Below are 23,924 nucleotides of genomic sequence, written 5' to 3' on the forward strand. Positions count from 1 at the left end.
TCATAAAGTGTTACTAGGCTCAAAATTAGACAATTAGGCACTTACCATGTGGCAGGGAATTTACAGACAGATCTTTAATCCTCACAACGACCTTGCAAGTCCTAGAGTATTATACTTGTTTTATAGACGGAGAAATTGAGGATTAGGGAATTTACATAGGCAAGACCTTAAAGTTGTCAACTGGCAGAACTAGAATTCCAAACCAGTCTGACTCCAAGACCCTCCTGCAAAATAGACAGGTAAGCCATTTTCATTTGATGTTTAAGTGATGACCATTGGCATATTAAAATATAGATTCCTCCTGAATCACCACAGTGTAATGACTTCAAAAACTGGTCCATCAGGCCGCTTTTTCCATTCTGTCTTGCCCTTACCACGACGAACACATAACACCACATTTGGGCTTGGGGCTTTAGCGTTTATAGCTGCCTTGACCCACTAGGGCGCGCGAACTGTAACAATAGCGCTTCCGCTCCTCATGTGTCACCAGTGAGCATCGCTCAAAGAGAACAAGTCAAAGCTGAGCACGCTTCTTTAAATTGTGCCCCCGGCTGGGCCCCAAAACGAAGTTCCTAGGTCACTTCAACACAACCTCCTGACATTTAAATGTCGTTTTCAACGTTTATTTATTTTTGGGACAGAGAGAGACAGAGCACGAACGGGGGAGGGCCAGAGAGAGAGGGAGACACAGAATCGGAAACAGGCTCCAGGCTCTGAGCCATCAGCCCAGAGCCCGACGCGGGGCTCGAACTCACGGACCGCGAGATCGTGACCTGGCTGAAGTCGGACGCTTAACCGACTGCGCCACCCAGGCGCCCCTAAATGTCGTTTTCAGAGAAAGACCTCGCTTACAGATCTTTTGCTCCTAAGCTTTGTTCCGTCAAGTGTGTGCTTGTCTCGCTTGCTTAACCCGGAGGCCCCCGCGGGACCCCATCAGGGACCTGGTTCCCAAGGCCCCTGGAGGGCGGGGCCGTCACCACAAAGCCCTTTATTGAGGCCCGGGCGTGACGCGAGGCGTCCCGGCCTGGGGCGCGGCCCGTAGCTCGGGCGCCAGCGGGAAGGAGGCGTGTGCCCGCGGCGCGGGCCCGCTGGTGCGCGCGGCCATGAGCGCCTAGTCGGGCGCGTGCTCCGCCCTCCGTCCGCGGGGGAACGCAACCCCCGAGACCCGCGAGCGCCGGTAATCGGGCTCCGGCGACCACCACCCCCTCGGGCCCCCGAGGCCCCGGCCGACCCGGTGCGCCCGCCGCGCATTGTGTGCGGGTGGGAGGAGAGCTGGGCGCGGACGTGGGAAGAGGCGGCGGGAGGGCCCGGCCTCCCTGCCCGTCCGCCTGTCCGTCCCTCTGCCCCGGGCTCCGCGGACCGCCGAGACTCCACCCGCTTCCGAGAGCCGGTTCCTGCGCGGAACTGCGCACCCTGGCGGGACGCAGTGGGAGGGGCACTTACAGGGGGTCGCTTGGTTAGCTCAGGCTTTTGAAAAAGAGAAAACCTGGGAAGGGGGCTTGGGCGGGGAACGGGAAGTTCGTGTACCCGCAGAGCCATTTGTCTTTCAATATTGCCAAAGTCAGACACGTTTGGGTGATGAGGTGTTTGAGCCAGTTTTGCAGGCTTGGGCAGTGACGGAATACCGATGTTAACTTTGCATTTTCTCCATACGTGGCCAGAAATGATAAAATGAGTTCACGACAAATAAAAGAGAACACAGTTGTACATTAGGAGTTAAGCTTCAAGGAACATTTATTAGGAACTTCCTGACATCCAGAAATGCTTTTTCTAAATCTTTTTATTATTTGGGTATTAAAAAATATTAAAGTGAAAGCCACTAATTCTGTGTATTGCAATCATTTCAGGCAGAGTGAACAGAACACTGCAGTCATAACATCAGGCACCTATGTGAGGAAATTGGACTGTGATAATTCACCATGGCTTATGGCTTGCCAAGAAAGAACACAGTGAAAACCATATTGCGGGGCGGTTGTTTTAAAGTGTAAGTATTCTCATCACTGTGAGCCTTGACTGGGGATGGGGAGTGTCCTTGGTAAAATAAGAGTACCGGAAACCCTGATGAGCTACTGGGCCATGTGAGGTATTTTCAGTGATCTGAATAGTGATTTTTTTTTTAAAGGTAAATGCGTTTATTAAGAATTTATAAATTATTGTACTTGGCAGTTATAACAAAACAACACAAACAGGTTTGGAGAAGTGATTTGATCAAAGTCATACAGTCATGTAGTAAAGAAGTGACAGGGATAGAAGCTCATCTTTGTACTCCAAAGCAACATTTTCGACTACTGTCAACTACCTTAAAATATCTCTGTAGATAGCGTAAATCTACCTGAAAGTGTCTTGGTGTCAGGTATATCTTAACTTAGCACTTGATTGGCTGGTACAAAGAGTCAGTTTTGCATCCTGTACGTTTTTGCAGGTGATGTTTGGTATGGACAACATGGGTTTTGCAATCAGAAAGATCTGAGCCATGTGCTTGCTTCTGCAGCACAGGTACTAAAATTGGAACGAAACAGAGAAGATTAGCATGGCCCCTGCACAGGAATGACATGTAAATTCGTGAAGCTTCCATATTTTTAAACTGCAAAACCAATTTGTATCATGCACTGAACTGATTTAAAATAAATCTACATGTTTATTTAAAAAAATGGGGCGCCTGGGTGGCTCAGTTGGTTCAGCGTCCGACTTCAGCTCAGGTCATGATCTCAACGGTTTGTGGGTTTGAGCCCTGCATCCAGCTCTGTGCTGTTAGCTCAGAGCCTGGAGCCTGCTTCGGATTCTGTCTTCCTCTCTCTCTGCCCCTCCCCTGCTCGCGCTCTGTGTGTCTCTCTCTTTCAAAATAAATAAACATTAAAAAAACAAACAAACAGAAGACCTGCGTTCGAAGCCTGGTCCTGCCCTGGCTCCCTATGCCAACTTGAGTAAATTACTTTTCTCTATCTTGGTCTCCACATGTATAAAATGAACTTATCACTACCTGTCTGTATGATGTGGAATACAAATAATGTGTGTTACATACTTGCATATTGCTTGACATACAGTAAACCCGTAATGAACATGGACTGCTACTACCACATGGTAGTTTCACTGTGTGGTGTCTATTGCGACCTTGTTTTTTTGTTTATTTTTAATTTTTGCACTTGTTTTTTTTAACCTCTCTGCCACAGTCTATGACATACTTGCCGTTATGGGTCAGTTGAATTTTTCTTTTTAAACAATATTCTGAGAAGTGGAGACACCCTTTGGGTTTCTAAAACCAGAGCAAATTCACCATTGCATTTTATTTAGTTTTGTCATTTCCGTATGTGTTTAGACATTGAACTATTGGCAAGTACCATGGTAGTCAACATTATTATAAATGTAATTTTTGTAATAAAGATAATCCTATGTCTGGAGAATAACTTAAAGCATTTATTCTGCAGTTTTGATTATGTAGAATTTTATATCATGAATAGTCTCTGCAGCACCAGTGCCTTCTCTATCATATTTACAAGAAAGTGTTTGATACCATATTATTTATAAGAACAGCTAAATTAAGAGGAAAAGAATGGCAACGACACTCTTTGGAATTAATTTGCTAAGACAACTCCTCACTGATTTTTTGGTTAAATATTTTTAGAGAGTTGTAGAAAATACACACAAAAATTTCAAACAGTATAGAAACATTTGAAAAGAAAATAAAAAGGCTATCTCAGTCCCACTCAGAGGTAAAATGTTTTATATTTTTCTAGAATTTCCATCTGCTATACAAGATACACACATATATACACATATACACGTATGTGTTTTTACATGTGTGATTATGTTGAACTTTGCCCTGGCCCCCACTATATCTTGTATAGCCTAATGGTTATGAACACAGTTTCTAGAGTCTGACTTTCTGGGTTCAAATCCCAAACCCACGACCAACAGCCCTGTGACCTTGAACAAGTTGTTCTATTCTTATTTCCTTATCTGCAAAATGAGTTTAATAATAGTACCTGCCTACTCCATAGAGTTACTGTGTCAATTAAATGTGTTCATATGCGTAAACTGATTGAAACAGTGCAGTGCCCAGCAGATAGTAAGTGCTAGATAAAATTAGCTGTTTTATTGCTCATGTTTCCAAGTCGACATACAAGGATAAACCTCATTCTTTCATCAACATGTGTACCACAGCTTGTTTAACCAGGCTCTTCTTGATCGACATTAAGGCTATTTTGTGAGTTTTTTTGTTTGTTTGTTTTGTTTTTGACAAACAGTGCTTCAGTGAACATTCTTATAAATACATCTTTGTGCCCTTATTCAAGTGCATTTATAATAATTGTAGACTTCAAGTTGCTCCTTAAAGTTAGATGATATAGTAGCAAGGAAGCTGGAGGAGGAAAACAAGTAGACACTTGTACATTACACCCTTACTTCCTCTACTTGTACCAAAGCAGGTCTTTCACCTTTCCTAGGACATATGAAACTCATATTGACTCAGTGAGATGAGAAACATGTAGTTGTCATTTAGCATTTCCAAATTAGAATATATAAAACAATTCATTTGAAGTTCATGGTGATTATTTTTAAATATTATAGTTTGGAATTTCATCTCCTCCAATTTTCCGAGGATTCTCTTGCTACTAGTGCTTCTGAATAACTCCAGCTGGGCTAAGTACCAGCTCTGGTTCTTAATTAACTTCTGAGTCTGTTTCCTTGTCTATCCACAGGGGGGTTGTAAAGATTAAAATAAGATCACACATTCGAAGCCTTAGTGTATGCCAAGTACCTGCTCAATGAATGATTATTCTCTTTTTTTCTTTCCCTAATGTGACCATATTTGTGATCAGCCATAAAAGATTTAGAGCTTACAGTTCTTAACCACATCCTCTTAAAAGACATATAAAGATTGGCTTGACTGCAGGGAGGCTGTTTTTAACAAAAGTTCCTGTCATTATAATTTATGGTAATTTTGCAATATATCTCTACATTAGTATATATACATTACATACTATACATTAATATAAGGCTCCTTCTCCTGGCTAGATTTACAACTCTGGAAAATCCTGAATTCCCATCTTAAACCAAAATGTCTAGTGGAAAATGGAATTGAGAATTAAGATATCTTCTGTATATTCCACATTAGATGTTCAATAAATATTTATTGAATGAATTAATGAATTTTTGCCCCAGACAGGAACCTTGGGATCTTGCACTGCTTACAAAGACCTGGTACATGAACCTAGCCAACATCAAATTGCCTTTCTTGGAAGAAATTACATTTGGTAGTCCTTTTTACCTCCAAAAAAATAAAACCACTAAGAGTGCTCTACTCCCTTCTGCAGAATGTAAGTTCTGTAAGAACTATTTTAATAAATAGCAAATTTTATCTATATCACTTTGTTTATTGTCAGATAAATGTTTAAATATGCTTATTCAGACCCATACCCCTCATCCATGAAGCTCTTCTTGTTTAGTATTTAAGAATGTGTGGTTTGCTGTGTGATGAAATATTCAGTTTTAATCATATTATGACTGGTGAAAAATATCAGTTGGATTGCTTCATGTATTTTATTTTCCAGCCATCAAACTTGAAAGGGAGTATGAGATGAAGCGCTTGAAAAACCTGAAATGTCAGAAAATCCTAGCTGAGGAAGTTCAGTTTTCTCTAAGGGAAAGGCAAGTTGGTTTGAGAAGACCCCTTCCACCTAAGTGACCATCATCTCATAATTGAATCTGTACTCTGAGCTTTCCACATCCAAAGGCAATGAAGGTCTCCAGCCTTTCACAGTGTGAAGTTTGGTGCAGACATGAGTACCCACTGGTGGATGAACCAGCTCCTGTGGGTTGATGTACAGCTCTGACAGATCTTCTGTGTCCCTACCACATACTTGTTCCTTTGTGTCACAAGCAACAACACTGTAAGTAGTTGAAAGTAGTTGGGATTGAGTCATTTATGCTATTCATTTGGATTTTTGTAAAATTGCACTATGGAGAGAGGAAACTCCTTGTCAGAGACATTATTTTGAATTTGCATCTTTGAGATACGAAAAAAGGAGAGAGAAAAATTCTTTTTTTCTTTTTAAAGATTTTGTTTTTAAGTAATCTCTACATCCAACATGGGGCTTGAACTCACAACCCTGAGATCAAGAGTCAGATGCTCCACCAACTGAGCCAGCCAGGCACCCCAAGAAAAATTATTTCTTTAAAATTTATTTTGAGAGAGAGAGAACAGGGAGGGGCAGAGAGAGAGAGGGAGGCAGAGAACCCCAAGCAGACTCCGACTGCCAGTGCAGAGCCTGAGGTGGGGTTTGATTTCATGAACTGTGAGATCATGACCTGAGCCAAAATCAAGAGTCAGATGCTTAACTCACTGAGCCACCCAGGTGTTCCAAGAAAAATTCTTTTAAAAATGATAGACTAAAAATTTTTTTGGTTAAGAAAAATTGAGGTAGAGAGAATCTTAATAATGGGGCTATCATGACTATGAAATAAAGACCTGAGCCAAAATCAAGAGCTAGATGCTTAACTGACTGAGACACCCAGGAGCCCCGAGAAAAATTTTAGATTTCATTTTAGTAACTCTTCAGTTTCCAATGTTCAGTGAAACATCATTTACCAGTCTTACGTAGTACTTTAAAGCAGCAAGTAGAACTTACATTTTGCTTTTGTTCTCCTAAAAAATAATCTTTTTCTTTCTGCGTAATTTCATATTTTTCTGGGATGCCCTGGAACATATGGAACACACATACATGTGAAAATGATATGAAAACGCAAAGACCTTATTATGTGGAAAACTCTTATTTGCAGAAGGGCTAGAGAATGGGGAACTGATTAGCTGGAAAATATTGGACTTGTGTGAACCAATTTTCCTAGAATTTGAATCCATTAAAGCACACTTGGATATCAAAGTTATATTTAAGCACAATTTAGTGTTTGTTAGATGAATCAAAACATACTTAGGGGGCCGTAATACACCCCTGTGGGCCCACAGTTTGACTTCTTAACTAGGGAATTATATCTGGTGGTTGCTGTTTGACAATATTTAGAAGCTGTTGTCTGAATTATCTTCAGATACTTTCTTCTACCTATGATATGGTGGCTCACATGAAGGTCATTTGTTTTTAGAAGTGTGTCAGTGACCCATTTGATTTAGTGATCCTCAGGCCTGGAAAAAGCTGTCTGTATGTAGTCTTGAGGAGGTGGAACTGCCACATTCCTGGTGAGATTTGCTTAACAAAATTCAGATGTGCTTCATGTAAGATGCTTAGCTGCCAACCAGAGCCACTCCCAAAGTTTCTTGGCTGAGTGTGTGGGATTTTCACTATGTTACCCAGTTGTACCACGTTTATCTCCCCTTTTTTCCACATCTGTTCTCTCCGCCTGTTCTTTCTTCCATTTGACTAGTTTTTTTCCCCCTTCCACCAATGTTATTATCATAAATATGGCAGCTGAGTTGCTGACTGCTTAAAATGTGGAAAATACCACTTATAATTTCTCAACCAAAGACCAGTCTTAGGCAAAAAGTCAGTGTATTTCTATTTCTTTAGAAATCAAAATCAATTCATTGTTTTCTTTAAAAAATTAATCACATCCAGCTGTATCAACATATGTTTTGGACAGTAATGGGATTAATTGCATGTTTATTTTTGTAGTTCACATCCCATGGAGTAGTTTGTGTACTTTCCCTTTTAGGGTCACTGTTACTAATTCATCTAGACTGGAGATAACACCTCAAATAGTTTCTTTGAAAACTAGAAATATTTTTCAATCTATAGCCCACAATTCTACTGCACACTGTATCTAACATTGTTGCTATTAGTAAGTTTTAATTTCTTAAAAGTCATATTTATGTAGATAGGAGTAGAAAGTTAAGTAGTAGTAAGTAGTAGAAAGAAAACTGTAGGTTTTAGTTAATAGATCTGGGTTCTAGTCCCCTCCCTTTCTTTCCCTGATTCATCAGGTATCCTTGAGAAACCTTTTTTTTTGTAGAAGTTTATTTATTTTGATAGAGAGTGAGTGGGGGAGGGACAGAGAGAAAGGGAGAGAGAGAATCCCAAGCAGACTCCATGCCAATGGCACAGAGCTGCATGTGGGGCTTAAACCCATGAACTATGAGATCATGACCTGAGCCAAAGTTGGACACTTAACTGACTGAACCACCCAGGTACCCTGAGAAAACTTCTTAATTTCAATGGAACTAAGTCTGTTTCTCTTAAAAAAAAACCCAAACAAACTATCAATTATGTATACGTATCCCTATGTTTATAGCAGCATTATTTACAATAGCCAAGTTATGGAAGTAGCCCATGTCCATTGAGTAATGAATGGCTAAAGAAGATGTGGTGTATATATATAATGGAATATTATTCAGAGCCATGAAAAAGAATGATGTCCTGCCATTTGCAATGACATTGATGGAGCTAGAGAGTATAATGCTAAGCGAAATAAGTCAGAGAAAGAAAATACCATGATTTTACTCATATTTGGAATTTAAGAAATAAAGCAAATGATCAAAGGGAGAAAAAAGAGACAAATCTAGAAACAGTTTCTTAACTATGGAGAACAAACTGATGGTTACCAGAGGGGAGGGGGTAAGGAGATGGGTGAAATAGGTGATGGAGATTAAGGAGTACACTTGTGATGAGCACCGGGTATTGTATGCAATTGTTGAATCACTATATTGTATATCTGAAATTAATATAACACTGTATGTTAACTAACTGTAATTAAAATAAAAACTTAAAGATATTAATCCATTATGAATGTATTTTAAAAGGTAAAATAAAGATTTGTTTTTAAAAACCATAGCTCTGTGGATCCTCACCACTCATTTCCACTTCAATGGAGGCAACTAATTTAATCTCTTTTACCTGTTTCATTATTTACCTTTATGTCTCTAAATAATACTTTGATTTGCTACTTCTTGGATTTTCCTTTTTAGGTATTGACTTCCCAGTAAAGAAGATAGAATTTTTTTTTTCTTTTCTTTCCTCCATCCTCAATACACATACATATGCCATTTCTATCTACCTGTAAATATAGATTATATTTATAATTTTGGTTAGATCAGTATTAAATGTTAACATTATTATGACATTATTATGTTAACATTATGATGTGTAAATACTTCACAGCCTAGCCATGTAGTAGACTATAATTGCTTTTCCTTTCCTGCCATTATGTGTGTGTGTGTGTGTGTGTGTGTGTGTATGCATGTGCACGAGTATTTAGTAGAGTTAATATTTGCTTAGTTTGCAATGTATTTATCACTAAATCAACCCCACGCTCTTTGCCAGTTGTCAGTCTTCTGAAAACATTCCTACATATTCTCTCATTTCATCTTCCTGCAAAGTCTTCTGAGAAATCTTGTCCTGCCCTAACCTGAACTGCTTATTTCCACACTCATAAGTAGCTCTTCTATGATTTCTACATGATCATTAGGGGATTCACTTCACATTCTTTGGTTTAGGGCCTCCTGATTATCCTCTTCCTTGGTTTATTTTTTTTATTACATTGGAGCATATCCTCCATAGGTTGTAAATAATGTTCCTTTAAAATTCGAAGGATTTGTGTATTTCTTTTTAGTTTTTAGTATTGTTAGTGAGCATCCCAAAGCCATTTTTACTTTGAATGCTTTCCTTGAGAACTTTTTTCTCTCTGGAAGCTATGGCATCTTCCCCTAGATCCCATTGTTCTGCTAGGAAACATGGTGTAAGGCTAATAATCCAATGTAGCACAGTGATTTAGAGCACTGGGTGTAAATCATGAGCCCCCTGGGATTGAATGCCAGTTCTACCATTTATTAAGCTGTGTGTCATCTTGGACCCATTACTGAACTTCCCTGTGCTTTAGTTTCTTCTTCTGTAATGAGTGGATAGTGATAGTCGTGACAAGTAAATGAGTTAAATATGTAAGCACCTAGAATAGTGTCCGGCACAGAATAAGCACTAACACAGATAGCATTAGCTACTCTTACCATTACCCATAGTGCTTGGTACTACAAAAGCCCTTGCAATCTGGAAATTCATATCCCTCAGTTCTGGGGGATTGTATTAAATTCTCTTGTAGATATTCGCACCTTTTCCTTTTCTCTATATTTTCTAGAAGTACTATTATTCATATTCTACATCTTCTGTACTGGCTGTATTTTTTATCTTTTCCCTTCTGCTTTCCATCCTTTTGTCTTTTGCTCCATTTTTCTGGAGGAAGCTCTCAGTTTTATCATCTACCCATTATAAGTTTTTAATTTCTGCTATCATATTTTTCCTTCTGAAGCCTTACTCCTCTCCTTTTTAAAAAGTAACCTGTTTTATTTATAATTACCTATCTTCCCTTACCTCCCTGAGGACATGAAATAGATTGTTCTCCCTGCATTGTGTGGGTTTCCTCAACATTGTTTTTGTGTTAATTTTTATTTCTTTCTTTCATGTTAAAAGCTGTCACGGTAATCCAGGTGTGACAGTGCATAACTTAAGGAAGTAAAGGTGGGATGGATAATCCAGGTCTGACTCAGGAGTCATGGAAGAAGTAGAAACCACAAGATAGTGTCACTGATTGGATGTGGTTGAGTGAGAGGGATGTGGGTGAGTTAAAGGGATATGGGTGAGTGAAAGGGAGGAATTTTGAATGAATTCCAGATTGTGGGCTTGGGAAAGGAAGAGTTGTCTTGGGTGTGTGTGAGATACATTAATTTTAGGTTCATAGATGTTTGAAATTCTTGGTAGACACTAGAGTGGAGATCTCCAGTAGCAGTGGGCTTTACAGGTGTGCTGCTCAGGAAGGAGAGAGTATAGAGAAGAAAGGTGAAAACAATGGGTGTCTTTGAGCTCATCCAGGAGGAGTAGGCAGAATGAGAAGAATGAACGCGTAGTGATAGCCAACATTCTGAAACTTTGGTTGGCAGTGTAGAAGAGGCAGACCTTTAGGAAAAAATGGCTTAGATACTGAAACCCTGGGTGAATTGCATGCTGTATTTTATTTGTAGCGAAAATTATTCTGGTGTAGAAATTTAATAGTAAGTGATTGAAATTTTTGGTGAGAATCTTCATTGTTTTCAGTTGACAAAAATTTCCTCAATGAAAACATTTCATCAAGGGTCAGAGGAGGGAGAGAGAAGGGAAAAGAGAAAACAAAAAAAGCCTATGTGGTGAAAACTTAGATGTAGAAACTCTTTTAGGTACTCTATTTATATCCTGTAGTCCTCACAACAAGGAAGAAAGGGCAATGACAGAACAGAGCAGAGCTCTAACATCAGAGGGGTAAGTCTGGGGACAGAACTGGCCCAGGGTCTTGATGAGGCAGAACTTATGCCAACGGTTGACAGGGCAGCGAGCATGCAGGGGGAAAAAGGAACTCTCTCTTTGTTCACTGTCTTTAAGTACTATTTACACCCAATGTAGAACAGATAGATTTAGAACATTAGGTGTAGGGCATGGGCCACCTGGGATCGAATGCCAGTTCTACCACTTAATTGCTGTCTCATCTCAGACAAATCGTTGGGGTCTTGTGTCACTTGGGTTCTCTAGGCTCTTTTCATCATGGTCTTAAGAATAGTTATATTTTTTTTTTCGTTCTAGTAAATGGTGATGTTTCCATTATGCAGGCCAAAAATCTATGGGCCATCTGTGATTCCTGTGTCCCACATCTCCTCTTCTCTCTCAGTCCAATCTGTCCCAGCAACTGTTGTTGGGTCTACCTTTGGAAAATATCCCAAATATGTCAATTCTTTCTCCACCACTCTCACCCTTGTCCAGGCCTCCACCATTTCTTGTTTGGAATGCAGATAAAGTCTTGTAACTGACATCCTTTCTTCCATTTTTTGCCTTTCTGTAGTCTACCCTTAGCAGTCATAGTGATCTTTTAAAAATGGCACTCATGCAGGGACCCCTGACTGACTTAGTCTAAAGAGCATGCATTCTTGATCTCAGGGTCATGACTTTGAGCCCCACCTTGGGTGTAGAGATTACTTAAAAAAAAAAATAAACAAAAAAAATGCATTTATGTCATTGCCAAAAAGATCACCTCACTCCCCTGAGTAACACCCTTTCCCATGGCTTACAAGGCCCTATGTTATTTGACACTTGCTTTCCTTTTAGACCGCATTCCTTCCACTCATCTTTCAGTCCTACTGGGTGCAAACATATTAACCTCCTGTTCTCTGACATGTCAAAACTATTTCTGTCTTGGAACATTTGCACTTGCTGTTTATTTTCCCTAAGATTGTCTTCCCTTGGATTGTCATAGAGATATCTCCTATCTCTTTAGGGCTCCACTCAAATGACATCTCCTGAGGGAGGTTCCCTGTGACCTCCCCACCCCCCCTCCCCAATAAATTGGCCTTTCCTTTTACTCAGTCACTTTCTGTGACAGCACCCTGTTTTAATTCCTTTACAACACTCATATCATTATCTGCAATTATTTATTTGCTCACTTGATTGTCTGTGATATTTCTCTGTGGTGTCTCTATTGTCTGTAATAGTACCTATCCATAGTAGCCACTCTATCAGTATTTGTTTAATGAATGAGTGTATTACCTTAAAAATTGTTGAAAAGGTGCCACTTTTGAAGAGAGTGGTCAGAGGGTTTGATTTTTGCTGTTTTCTCCATATAATATTATTATAATTATAATAATATATATTATATATATAAATAATATATAATAAATAATTATATATATAAATATATAAATAAAAATATATATAAATAATAATTAAATAATTAATTTAAATAATCCCTACACTCAACGTGGGGCTTGAACTCACGATCTAAAGATTAAGAGTCGCATGCTCTTCTGACTGAGCCAGCCAGGCACCCCTTCCTATATATGCTTTGACACACATTTTTTTGGGTATATTGGGTATAATTTACTACATCATAAACTGCACGTATTTGAAGTAAGTGTGATGGGTTTTGACACCTGTGGGATGATCATCAAAATCGAGATAAAGAACATTTTCATCCCCTCAAGAGTTTTCTTGTGCCCCATGTATTCCATCCCTTTTCAGTGGTCTTCTCTCAACCTCAGCACTGCTCCACCCTCCACTCCCCCGTGCAGTGACTGATCTAGCTGCTTGCTGGCACCATAGGTTAATTTGTGTTTTGTTTGTTTTTTTTTTAACGTTTATTTATTTTTAAGAGAGAGAGAGAGAGAGAGAGAGTGCGTGAGAGTGCACACACACCTGAGCAGGGGAAGGGCAGAGAAAGAGGGGGACAGAGGATCTGAAGCAGGCTCCGCACTGACAGCAGAGAGCCTAAAGTGGGCCTTGAACTCATGAACCATGAGATCATGACCTGAGCCAAAGTTGGATGCTTAACCAACTGAGCCACCCCGGTGCCCTGATTAATTTGTGTTTTTGAGAGTTTTATATAAACGGAGTCATACAATATATACTTTTTTTTGGTCTGGCTTCTTTTGCTCAGCATAATTATTTGAGATTCATGCATGTTGCTGTGTCTGTGTTCCTTTTTATTGCTGAGTAGCATTCTGTTGCACAGATATCCTACATTTTGTTTATCCATAAACTTGTTGATACGTTTCTAGTTCTTTTTTTTTCCTGTTTATTTATTTTTGAGAGACAGAGAGAGACAGAGAGAGACAGAGAGAGAGAGAGAGCATGAGCAGGGGAGAGGGAGAGAGAGACACAGAATCCGAAGCAGGCTCCGTCTCTGAGCTGTCAGCACAGAGCCTGATGCGGGGCTTGAACCAACGAACTGTGAGATCATGATCTGAGCTGAGGTCAGACGCTTAACCTACTGAGCCACCCAGGTGCCGTGATAAGTTTCTAGTTCTGAGTGCTTACAAATAAAGCTGTTGTGAGCATTGTATGGGCATGTCCTTTCATTTATTTTGAAGTAATAAATCAAGGAGAGGAACAGTTGGTTGCATCGTTGTATGGCAAGTACATGTTTAACTCAGCCCATTTTCGGATCCCTATTTTAGTGTTGAAGGAATTAGGGGGCTAGGTGAAGGATTAGTAACTTCCCCAAGGTGACATAGCTTTAAAAGAGGTGAAACTGAGATGGAATTCTAGATCCATGTGAATTCAAAATCTAAACTTTTCCAGAAGACTATGCTTGGTCCACCTTTGGCCTGGCTGCCTGTGTGGCCTATCGAAAAAGCAAATATTGGAGAATATGGCTCGTATGAGACAAGTAGGTCCTTTACTAAAATTTGGAATGAGGATGAGGTTAGCTCAGAGGATCTCTATGAAGAGTGATTTTTGCCTCTCCTGCCCCTCAGGGCATTTGGCGATGTCTGTAAACGTTTCTGGCTATCTTAACTGTAGGGTATCACGAAGGCATCTAATGGGTAAAGTCCAGGGATGCTGCTAAATAGCCTGCAATATACAGGACGTCCCTCATGACAAAGAGATTTCCAGCCCCAAATGTCAAGAGTGTCAAGGCTGAGAGACCCTGATTTAGCTGACTGGTTTAAGTTACTCAGGACACATTGGTAAAACAGAAGGTTGGGTCCAACTGCATGGCTGAGAATCCTGAGGTGGGGTATTTCCCCAAAAGAAATGCAGACCATGACAGGAGGCGAATGAACACAGGGCAGCAATCAACAGATGTCTCCAGTCCTGTGGCTATTTACACTCACTCACACTCTTTTTTCCATATTATAAAACTCACTAATTTCTCAAAATCATATCCACTTACTGCCATAGCCCCAAGTCCAGGGTTTCAGTTGTCTTTAGTCTGGATCTTGCAACCAATGGCCAAATAATACACCATTAACCCTAACACAGTCGGTATAGTGTGATAGAGAGAAAACAGGGTAATATATATAATGAAAAGGTTTGGTCCTTTAGTCTTGCAGATGGTTTGGGCCAAGACATGAGATTCCTCCTTTGGTATTTGGGGAAGATGGCAGAGGGGTTGCTGAAACTATTCAGACTTCACTGAGCCATCAGCCTGCCTTTATGGACCTTAAGATGAAATTCAATTACAATTTTCTTTTGCTTCATTGAGGAAAAAAAGGGGAAGCAACAAGGCAATAGAGGCATTGATAGGGAGGTTTACAGAGGCTTTCACTGTACCTCAGAACTGATACAACCTATAACAAGAACCTAGTGATCTTGGTGCACTTTAATTGCACTTATGGGTATAATGTATCAGTCTTAATTGATCCCTAGGGTAGAAAAAGTTGCCAATGTACCAGGAGTCTCAGGCTCTATTTTGGAATTTTCTACCTTCCATTCATGTCTCCTTTCAGTTTCAATCCCTCTCCTCTTCAAATCCTCCACCTCCACTCTAAGGACTTGTTTTGCACTTTGCAACCTTCACAGCATTGGAATGTAGGTGTAATCTTTTTCAGGGACATCAATTGCAGGTGTCTGGTTTTTTTCTTGCATCAAATTAACTCTCTGTCAAAGCAACGCCTTTCAAGTTCCAGAAGCAGACTTCCTCTCTCATTGTTTTAGAGATTGCTCACCATGTGACTATTTACTGAGGAATTTAGCCTCCTGCTTTCACCACATATGTAGAACAGGTAAGGTAAGTATAACTGGAACCTAACATACAGACATTTACTGGGTGCACCACCTCCTTCCCCGGGAGCTCTGTTGTATCAAAACACAAATATTCCCAGGAGAATGAATGTCAGAATTCTAGCACTGCAATTTAACGATATCGAAATTGCTTTAGGAGCCCCTGGTTGGCTCAGTAGGTTAAGCATCCAACTTTGGCTCAGGTCATGATCTCGTGGTTTGTGAGTTCCAGCCCCACGTCGGGCTCTGGGCTGACAGCTCGGAGCCTGGAGCCTGCTTCAGATTCTGTGTCTCCCTCTTTCTCTGCACTCCCCTGCTCATGCTCTGTCTCTCTCTGTCTCTCAAAAATAAATGTTAAAAAAAATTGCTTTATGTGAATAGTAGAAAAAGCTGACATAATTTCTTTTGAGATAAAAGGAGGGTTATTTCCTAATAATGATCTTCTTTATCATGAAATCACATGACAAATGTATATATATATATATAATATAAATTATAAAATATATTAATATACATTGATTAAAAATTATATAATATATATATAAAATTCTTTTTCTTTTCCCTTCATGGCTTTTTTAGTATTTGAAAGAAATTTCTAAGCTGTAATAACAAAAGATTTTGAAAACTAAATCAGAAAATTGGAAGCAGGAGGAAAGGAGAATTTATTTTTTGATACTGACATTGTTATTTTTCTGGGTTAGATGCAACAGATGTTATTAATAATAATAACCAACACACTAGCTAATATTTATTGAGCACTTAAAATGTTCCAGGCATAGTAGCTAGAAAATGTCAGATCAAAAAGCTGGAAGTTTGGGCCAGATGCTTGCAGTTAATCCCTGGTTTTCCTATGAAATGCTTGAGCTCCACAGCACCCTTTATTTTGATTAATTTTGGCTAGACTACTAGGTGCATGTCCTCTGGCTTAGCGATGGAGGGTGGAGAAAAAACACTTCTGAGCCTTTCAAGCCGTGGCTTTAGGGTTTAACCTTTGTTGAGAGTATATAAAGAAGGGATAAATGGCCATTTTCATCATTACTGAAAAATGTCTGACTTTCCCTGGTCCCACCCTTCTTTTCTGGCAGTGGCTGGTTTGTGTGGTCAAGGATCTGTTTTGCTTATGCATTCTTTTTTTGGGGGGGGGGGCACTCTAAAGTAACTTATAACCCACAGGGAATATTAAGAAATATTCTTTGAATATAGGATCATGAATGTTTGAATTGGGTAGCTCCTTCAAAATGAAAGAGTTATTCAGACATGTAAATTAGGATATTACCCTTTTCAGCATGAATATTATCCTTTCATAATGTCAGTTAACACGTATTTACTGTGCACCTGTTGCAGCATCTGATAAGGCACGTGATTTAAGGGTTTAGGAAGGTGACTAATAGTGACCAGTATGTGCAATATAGTTTGAGTGGGAAGAATAATATTTTATACAAGTGGAACTCATGAACTTCTGAACTTTAATTATTTCATCTATTTTTCATGTATAGTATGGACCCTAGATTCAACTCTCATGATCTGCCTTAGCATTTATTAGCTTAGCCCATGCAGGTTGTTTAACCTCTAAGTTTCTCTTCACTCATAGGTAAATGAGGGTAATAATAGTATCTAAATGACAGGGTTGTTGGGAGGATTAAATGAGATATGTGTAGGGGAGGAAAGACTTTTTTTTTTCTCTCCTCATGTTGGACTCCCCAGCTGGGGCCCTGTAAATCAGACTGAAAAGACAGATTAACAAGAGAAAAACAAGTTTATTAACATGTGCATTGCAAATACACATAGGAGCACTCAGAAATGAGTATCTCAGAGAGGTATTAGAGATACCTAATGGCATTTTATAGCATCTTAAAAGAATAGTAGAGAAGTGACAAGACAAAGAAAAAGGATTTTGAGGCTGTAGGGATGGCAAATTGTGGGAAGACAAATACTAGGTAACTAATAGTAGATAAGGGCTAGCTAGTTCTAGCAGGGTTTGTGATGTAGATTCTTCTGATGCGGATTTCTCTGGGCTGATGAGGGTCTAGAGTTGTCTCTGGTGTTAACTTCTGTCCTTCCTGGTGGAGAGGGGAAGGGGGATACCTTTACAAATTTCTGTCCTGTTTTTAGGCATATAGAGGGATGGCAGGGAGCTGGTATCTGCTTCTTCTCAGTTGCCTTCTGCTTAAAATAATCCTTATCCAAAGTGGCATATTTTGGAGTGGCACATTCGACTACCCTTTATATATAAGGGATCTATCACAGGACCCGGTACATAGGGAAGACTCAATAAATGGTAGTTGTTTCTACTGTTATTATCGTAGAAAATCAGTATCAGTAATTTGTGGTAATGGCTGACAAATCCCATTTATTTTATTTATTACAACTTGTAGATTTTCTTCTCATAATTCTAGGGTTTCAGTCTATGAAAATTTATGGTTATAATCTTAATAACATTTGATCTGATGAGCTGAGGCCAGAAAAGGGTGTTGGGAAAAGGACCACAAATACTATTATAAATAGCATACCACCTGTGCAGGTAAACAGGCCTTTCCAGTTGGTTCCAGGTGCTTCATTTTCCCTTCTGGTTATTTTATTCTGAAGGTGGAGCAGGTGCTGTTTCAGGCTAAACACTTTGTCAGTCCATTTGTCTGTGTCCTGACTTGGCCCATTAATCCTTCTCACGCCCTTACATTCCATTTTATGCAGGTATCTCTTACCTGGAAGCTTTGGTATTTGTAAGCCTCCCTTATAAAAACCTAAGAACAAAGACAATGATTGAATCATCTCAATAGTCTGGCTCCTCGTGGAGTCATCAGACTGTTATCAACTTTTAGGAGCTGCTTGAAATAACCACAACTTCCTCCATCTCTGTTCCTTTTTCTTCAGCTCCTTTTTTCTTGGTTATAAAACAATAACGCACAGCCATTTCAAATATATTACATGATACAAAAAATATAAAGAAGAAAAAAGTCATCCATAATCCTACATACAGAAGCAATCACTGAAAATTTTGGAGTCAAATTTGGTCTCTTTATGTGTTTATTATTTTAACATGGCTGGGAGCATTATATCTATACCTATTTTTATTTTATTTTGTTTTTTTGCTTAACCTTCTAACATAAATATTTCTCATTGTCAAAATGTTTACACTTTAAGTAATTGCATAATATATCATTGTATAATAATTAAATTAGTCTCACTTTGGGAATTTAAATCTCCAGTTTTCTGCTTTTATAAATAATAATGGTATTATAAATAAGAATGTGTTTATAAATAACAATTCTATTATAAATAGAAACATCTGCCGCCAAGTAATTAATAAATTTTTTGCCAGTATTGCAGCCTATTTTTTTATCTTTTAAGATAAGCACTTTATTTATTATTTTATTATTTTTTTAATGTTTATTTATTTATTTTGAGAGAGAGTGTGTGAGCAGGGGACGGGCAAAGACAGAGGGAGAGAGACAATCCCAAGCAGGTTCCATGCTGCCAGCAAGGCTGGATCCCACGTACTGTGAGATCATGACCTGCAGCTGAAACCAAGAATTAGATGCCCAATCAACTGAGCCACCCAGGTCTCCTTATTTTTTATTAATTAATTATTTAATCAATTAATTTATTTATTGAGAGTGTGGGGGAAGGGCAGAGAGAGAGAGGGAGAGAAAGAATACCAAGCAGGCTCCATGCAGTCAGTGCAGAACCCCATGTGGGGCTCGAACTCATTAACCATGAAATCATGACCTGAGCTGAAATCAAGAGTAGGATCCTCAACTGACTGAGCCACCCAGGCACCCCTATTTATTTTTTATTTTATAGAGAGTGCATGAGGAGGAGAGAGGGGCAGAGAGAGAGAGAGAGAGAGAGAGACCAAGAGAGAGAGAGAATCCCAAGCAGGCTCCATGCTCAGCATAGGACCTGACACAGGGCTTGATCCCATGACCCCAGGGATCATGACCCGAGCTGAAATCAAGAGTCAGATGCTCAATGACTGAGCCACCCAGGCACACTACCGCTTATTTATTAAGACAGCTTTTTAGACTTACAGAGACAAAGGCTATTTAGTACATAATGTGAGACTTTTTCCTGAAAGATTATATAAATTTTCAATCCTACTTGCAGTATATGAGAATATACTCTCACTCAACTCTTATCAACAAGGACATTCACCTTAAAATTGTTTTCTTAGTGATAGGCAACACATGGTATCTTATTTTAATGTACTTAAAAGAGTTATTTGTGTTATTGATATCTATGGTTGTCGACTATTGTTTTGTGAATTTTCTGTTCAAATACCCACCTGTTTTTTTTCTGCAGTGTGGTAGCATTTTCATTTTTGAGGTTTGGTTTCTAAAAAAATATATAGAATTAGGTTTTTTACCTTGTGTCATATAACAGTGTATTTTTTTTTTTTGCTGCCAATTTCTTTTTAATTTTGGATTAAATAATTAATTTGGATTAAGTTAGTAATAAATAATTTAGATCAAAAACATAATTTCCTTTTGTTTTGGATATATCACATGAGTTTACCTAAACTCTTGGAACCTATAGGATTTTTCCCCCCTTAAAAAAAAAAAAGCTCTAGGGGCACCTGGGTGTCTCAGTTGTTTAAGCATCTGACTTTGGCTCAGGTTATGATCTCACAGCTTGTGAGTTGGAGCCCTGCATGGGGCTCTGTGCTGACAGCTCAGAGCCTGGAGCCTGCTTCAGATTTTGTGTCTCCCTCTCTCTCTGTCCTTCCCCCATTCACATTCTGTCTGTCTGTCTCTCTCTCTCAAGAATAAACATTTAAAAGAAAAAGCTCTATTGCCCGACACGGCTTGAACTCACAACCCCAAGATCAAGAGTCACATGCTCTGCCAACTGAGCCAACTAGGTACCCAGGAACCTGTAGGATTTTTTATGTCCTTCAAGCATCTAGAAGTTTCTCCTTGTACTAATTTTCAGAGTTCGGTAAACAGTTCCTCAGCCACATTTAATTACCTTTCTTTTTGGCACTTTCCCTTTAGCCTTTATATTCCCAGACAGAAAAGGCTGAGCTTTTCAGTTGGTTTTCCTGAAGAATATCTTTCACCTCTAACTCTATTTGCAGAGAACAGAAATGCATGAAATATTTCCTGTGATTTGTACAACTGGATCTCAAAATTAAGATGCATATATTTTGCACATAGTCAGATGCATTTTAAGTTTGTGAGCATATGAAACAAATTTAGAGATTAGGGATTAGTTGGTTTGTTTCTCCATCTTTATGCCAAATTGTGGTGTTTTATCCCTGAACTATGTTTAACTGATTGTCAGTCTTTTCAGAATGATCATGCTGTCAACTACTTTCATTGCTTCCCATCAATGTGTTCCAGGGAAATGAGGACAAGCTAAGGATTAGACTAGGATTTAAATTCTACTGTTACAATTTACTTGTCTAATAACCTTTGACAAATTATATGACCCTAGTAGGCCTTTGTTTTCTTATCTGTGAAGTGGAAATGATAGTAGTTACCTCTTAATTTTTTTTTTTAATTTTTTTTTTCAACGTTTATTTATTTTTGGGACAGAGAGAGACAGAGCATGAACGGGGGAGGGGCAGAGAGAGAGGGAGACACAGAATCGGAAGCAGGCTCCAGGCTCTGGGCCATCAGCCCAGAGCCTGACGCGGGGCTCGAACTCACGGACCGCGAGATCGTGACCTGGCTGAAGCCGGACGCTTAACCGACTGCGCCACCCAGGCGCCCCTTAATTTTTTGTTTAATGTTTATTTGTTCTTATTTATTCTTATTTATTCTTATTTATTCTTGAGACAGAGACAGAGCATGAACAGGGGAGGGGCAGAGAGAGAGGGAGACACAGAATCTGAAACAAGCTCCAAGTTCTGAGCTGTCAGCACAGAGCCTGATGCGGGGCTCCAACCCACGATCTGTGAGATCATGACCTGAGCCGAAACTGGACGCTTAACCGACTGAGCCACCCAGGCGCCCCCCTTTTTTTTTTAATTTTTATTTTTTTAATATAGTAGTTACCTCTTAGAACAGATGTAAAGATTGAATGGGATTTCATGAACTACCTCACTAGCTTACAGTATAAATTTGGTCATGCCTTTTAAAAATTTCTAGTCATGGGCGCCTGGGTGGCTCAGTCGTTAAGCGTCCGACTTCTGCTCAGGTCACGATCTCACGGTCCGTGAGTTCAAGCCCCACGTCGGGCTCTGGGCTGATGGCCCAGAGCCTGGAGCCTGCTTCCGATTCTGTGTCTCCCTCTCTCTGCCCCTCCCCCATTCATGCTCTGTCTCTCTCTGTCCCAAAAATAAATAAACGTTAAAAAAAAAATTAAAAAAAAAACATTTAAAAATAAAAATTTCTAGTCACTTGAATCCCTACATGCCAATAAATTTAGAATCCCCTATTTAAAAATCTCCTTTTAGATATTGACAAGAACTCCAGGTGCTTACTCTTTCAAAGGAGTCTCCTTCTCCTTTGGGAGACAAATTGGGAAAAGCCTGGCATTCATTGATAGGCCCTGGTTTTAGCTACTGCTGTTTTGTTGGGACCTTTTGAATGAAGTGGTTCCACCCAATTCATGGCTCTTACACATTGCCACCACGCCCCTTTTAGTCCAGATCCTTGCATACAGCATGGTGGTGCTGAACTTGGCCTCTCAAGGTTACTTCTTTTCAGGTTATATCTACATACTCAAACATTGTGTCCTGTATCATCCTGTGACAGCTGTACCAGGGTGACTTGATCCAGAGGAAATTGTTACCAGTCCAGACACCCCTTGCTTTCATGGTGGGCAGTTGGACTTTAGTATCTTTTCCTAAGATGGACCTCAGTTGGAACCGTCCTAATTCATTTGAGAGATTCTGATAACACTGCATTTCAAAAAGTAAGTGTCCAAGGTCACCTTCCAATTTAGAAGTTTCCTAACATCCACTATGAAAACATAGCCCCCTTCTCCCCAGCTCTCAGGGCTAAGTACCAACCAAATCACAAAAGTTCCTATCACATTGTCCTTGATGTTGAGTGGCTTATTAAACTCAGATTTGTATAATTAAGAAGGGCCATTTGATTGATTCCAGGAACAAAGAAGATGTACCGAAAGTCCTTTTGACATTACCCAGACAGAAATAATGTGATACCTTCTCTCACTAAAGTAAAAAAGAAAAAAAAAAAAAAAAGTTCTGCTTTACCAGGCGCACACATATGTGTAAAGGACCTAGCATGTCCTGTTACATAGTAGGTGCTCAGGAATGTTTGTCGTCTCCCTCCTCCATTCTTCTTCAGCTTGACCGCGTCTCTGCTTTCCAGAGACCTAACCCAATTCCTAAGTGTCCATTTCTCTGCCTAGCGCTGCATCAGTCAGCACAGGTGGTTCTGGGTTGTCTTCTGGCAGGCTTACCAAGCTTGGTGTACATGTAGGCTTATTCTTGGGCAGGAATCAAGAGTTGGTGGCAGCAGGCCCTCGTGCTGACTTCGGATGGCCTCCAGCAAGGTTTTAACTTCAGAGCTGCTTTTAAGGTATCTTTGCCTGAGCCAGTTTATACTTTCTTCGAAGAGTTAGATTTTATTTTTACATTTGTATTTAACTTGTATTTTTATGTAGTAAACAGGCTTCAGAGCATTTTGTCATGGAAAATACTTTGCTAGTCCAAAAATAAACGATGCATAGCTAATGCACCTCTTAAGACAGGTAGAGGTGTTTTATAAAGTGTGCCTTGTTGCCAACCTTTGCCACATAAATAAACTTTCTGCTTTCTGTGAGAAAGGGTGTGGCATCTGCTCTTTTGTAGGTTTAGTTTCATGGAACCATATTTTCCTGTCTGGTTTTGCCAATGAAATGTGCATCTGTGTGGTTAAGAAACACAGAAGGGCCCCTGGGCCATTGCGGTCAGAAACTGGCCTCAGATTTTGTCTCCAGCCTTCATGACAAACTCTTAACTACATTCTTTTGCAGAATTCCCAGACCTCACCACGAGGGCCAGGGGTGTGGCATCTGAAAGCCGACTCTGTTCTCCAAAGGAAAGTGACAGCTTCCTTGAATTATTTTGGGTACAGAATTTTTCCACATTTGATGAAACAAATCAGGTGCTTAGTACCATATTATTCTTACAGGTGTTTAATTATTGGCTTTAGAGACAAATTCTAGTAGAAATAGGAAGAAGAGAAACTGAAACTAATTCTGAAGCACTCCTGAAAATATCCTTAGTCCCTCTCGACATTTCCATAACTGATCTTTCGCTTTAATATTTTCGATAGAGTTTTTTTGCTAGTGCTATGGGGAGTGGCTTTTGGCTTAGTGCCTTTGTTTTTTCCAGTTAGATTTCCCCTCTGCAAAACATTGCATCCTGGTTCTTTGAAATCCCATTGAATTTGGAGAAATTATGTCTTGGCATTCAACCTATTTTCCTGGAACATAGCGTGATGCTGACGACACAGCCCAGTCACTCCACTTGACAATAAATTTGCTTGTCTCATTTCGCTTGAATATTCAGTG

The 23,924-nt window shown here is 39.6% G+C and overlaps 2 protein-coding genes and 1 non-coding gene across 13 annotated transcripts in view; 2 read left to right on the top strand and 1 right to left on the bottom strand.

The window, feature by feature from the left end:
• AFF1 (AF4/FMR2 family member 1) overlaps window positions 1-953 on the bottom strand; it is a 265,568-nt gene extending 264,615 nt beyond the window's left edge. For 5 of the 6 annotated variants that reach the window (XM_045056119.1, XM_045056117.1, XM_045056118.1 and 2 more), the window contains exon 1: window positions 853-953. The gene's annotated coding sequence lies outside the window, so the exon portion shown is untranslated. Of the gene's footprint in view, window positions 1-45; window positions 185-852 lie in introns of those variants that run through there. The other variant, XM_045056115.1, reaches the window with a different exon arrangement.
• On the top strand, window positions 101-23,923 carry CB1H4orf36 (chromosome B1 C4orf36 homolog). Of its 6 annotated transcripts, none has more exons than XM_023252957.2 (8): window positions 101-239; window positions 1,848-1,984; window positions 5,161-5,315; window positions 5,550-5,888; window positions 22,109-22,316; window positions 22,866-22,948; window positions 23,385-23,515; window positions 23,746-23,923. In XM_023252957.2, the coding sequence occupies exons 2-4, from the start codon at window positions 1,920-1,922 to the stop codon at window positions 5,681-5,683; spliced, it is 354 nt and encodes a 117-aa protein (XP_023108725.1). In that variant the 5' UTR covers window positions 101-239; window positions 1,848-1,919; the 3' UTR covers window positions 5,684-5,888; window positions 22,109-22,316; window positions 22,866-22,948; window positions 23,385-23,515; window positions 23,746-23,923. The 6 variants fall into 6 exon arrangements, with proteins under 6 accessions (XP_023108725.1, XP_023108720.1, XP_023108723.1 ...); XM_023252952.2 differs by lacking the exon at window positions 101-239 and adding an exon at window positions 1,044-1,177; XM_023252958.2 differs by lacking the exon at window positions 101-239 and adding an exon at window positions 1,055-1,177 and having other exon boundaries at window positions 1,852-1,984.
• On the top strand, window positions 2,476-2,582 carry LOC111560270. Its single transcript, XR_002742028.1, has one exon. It is a non-coding gene; the product is annotated as a U6 spliceosomal RNA (small nuclear RNA).
• Window position 23,924: the final 1 nt, after the last annotated feature.

This window comes from Felis catus, chromosome B1, assembly GCF_018350175.1.
Source record: "Felis catus isolate Fca126 chromosome B1, F.catus_Fca126_mat1.0, whole genome shotgun sequence".
NCBI classification, from domain to species: domain Eukaryota; kingdom Metazoa; phylum Chordata; class Mammalia; order Carnivora; family Felidae; genus Felis; species Felis catus.

Coding starts and splice junctions, on each gene's coding strand:
- CB1H4orf36 (XM_023252957.2), top strand. CDS start 1,920: ATGGCTTATGGCTTGCCAAGAAAGAACACAGTGAAAACCATATTGCGG. Junction 1,985..5,160: donor CGGGGCGGTTGTTTTAAAGT/GTAAGTATTCTC, acceptor TTTTTGCCCCAG/ACAGGAACCTTGGGATCTTG. Junction 5,316..5,549: donor TCTACTCCCTTCTGCAGAAT/GTAAGTTCTGTA, acceptor TTTATTTTCCAG/CCATCAAACTTGAAAGGGAG.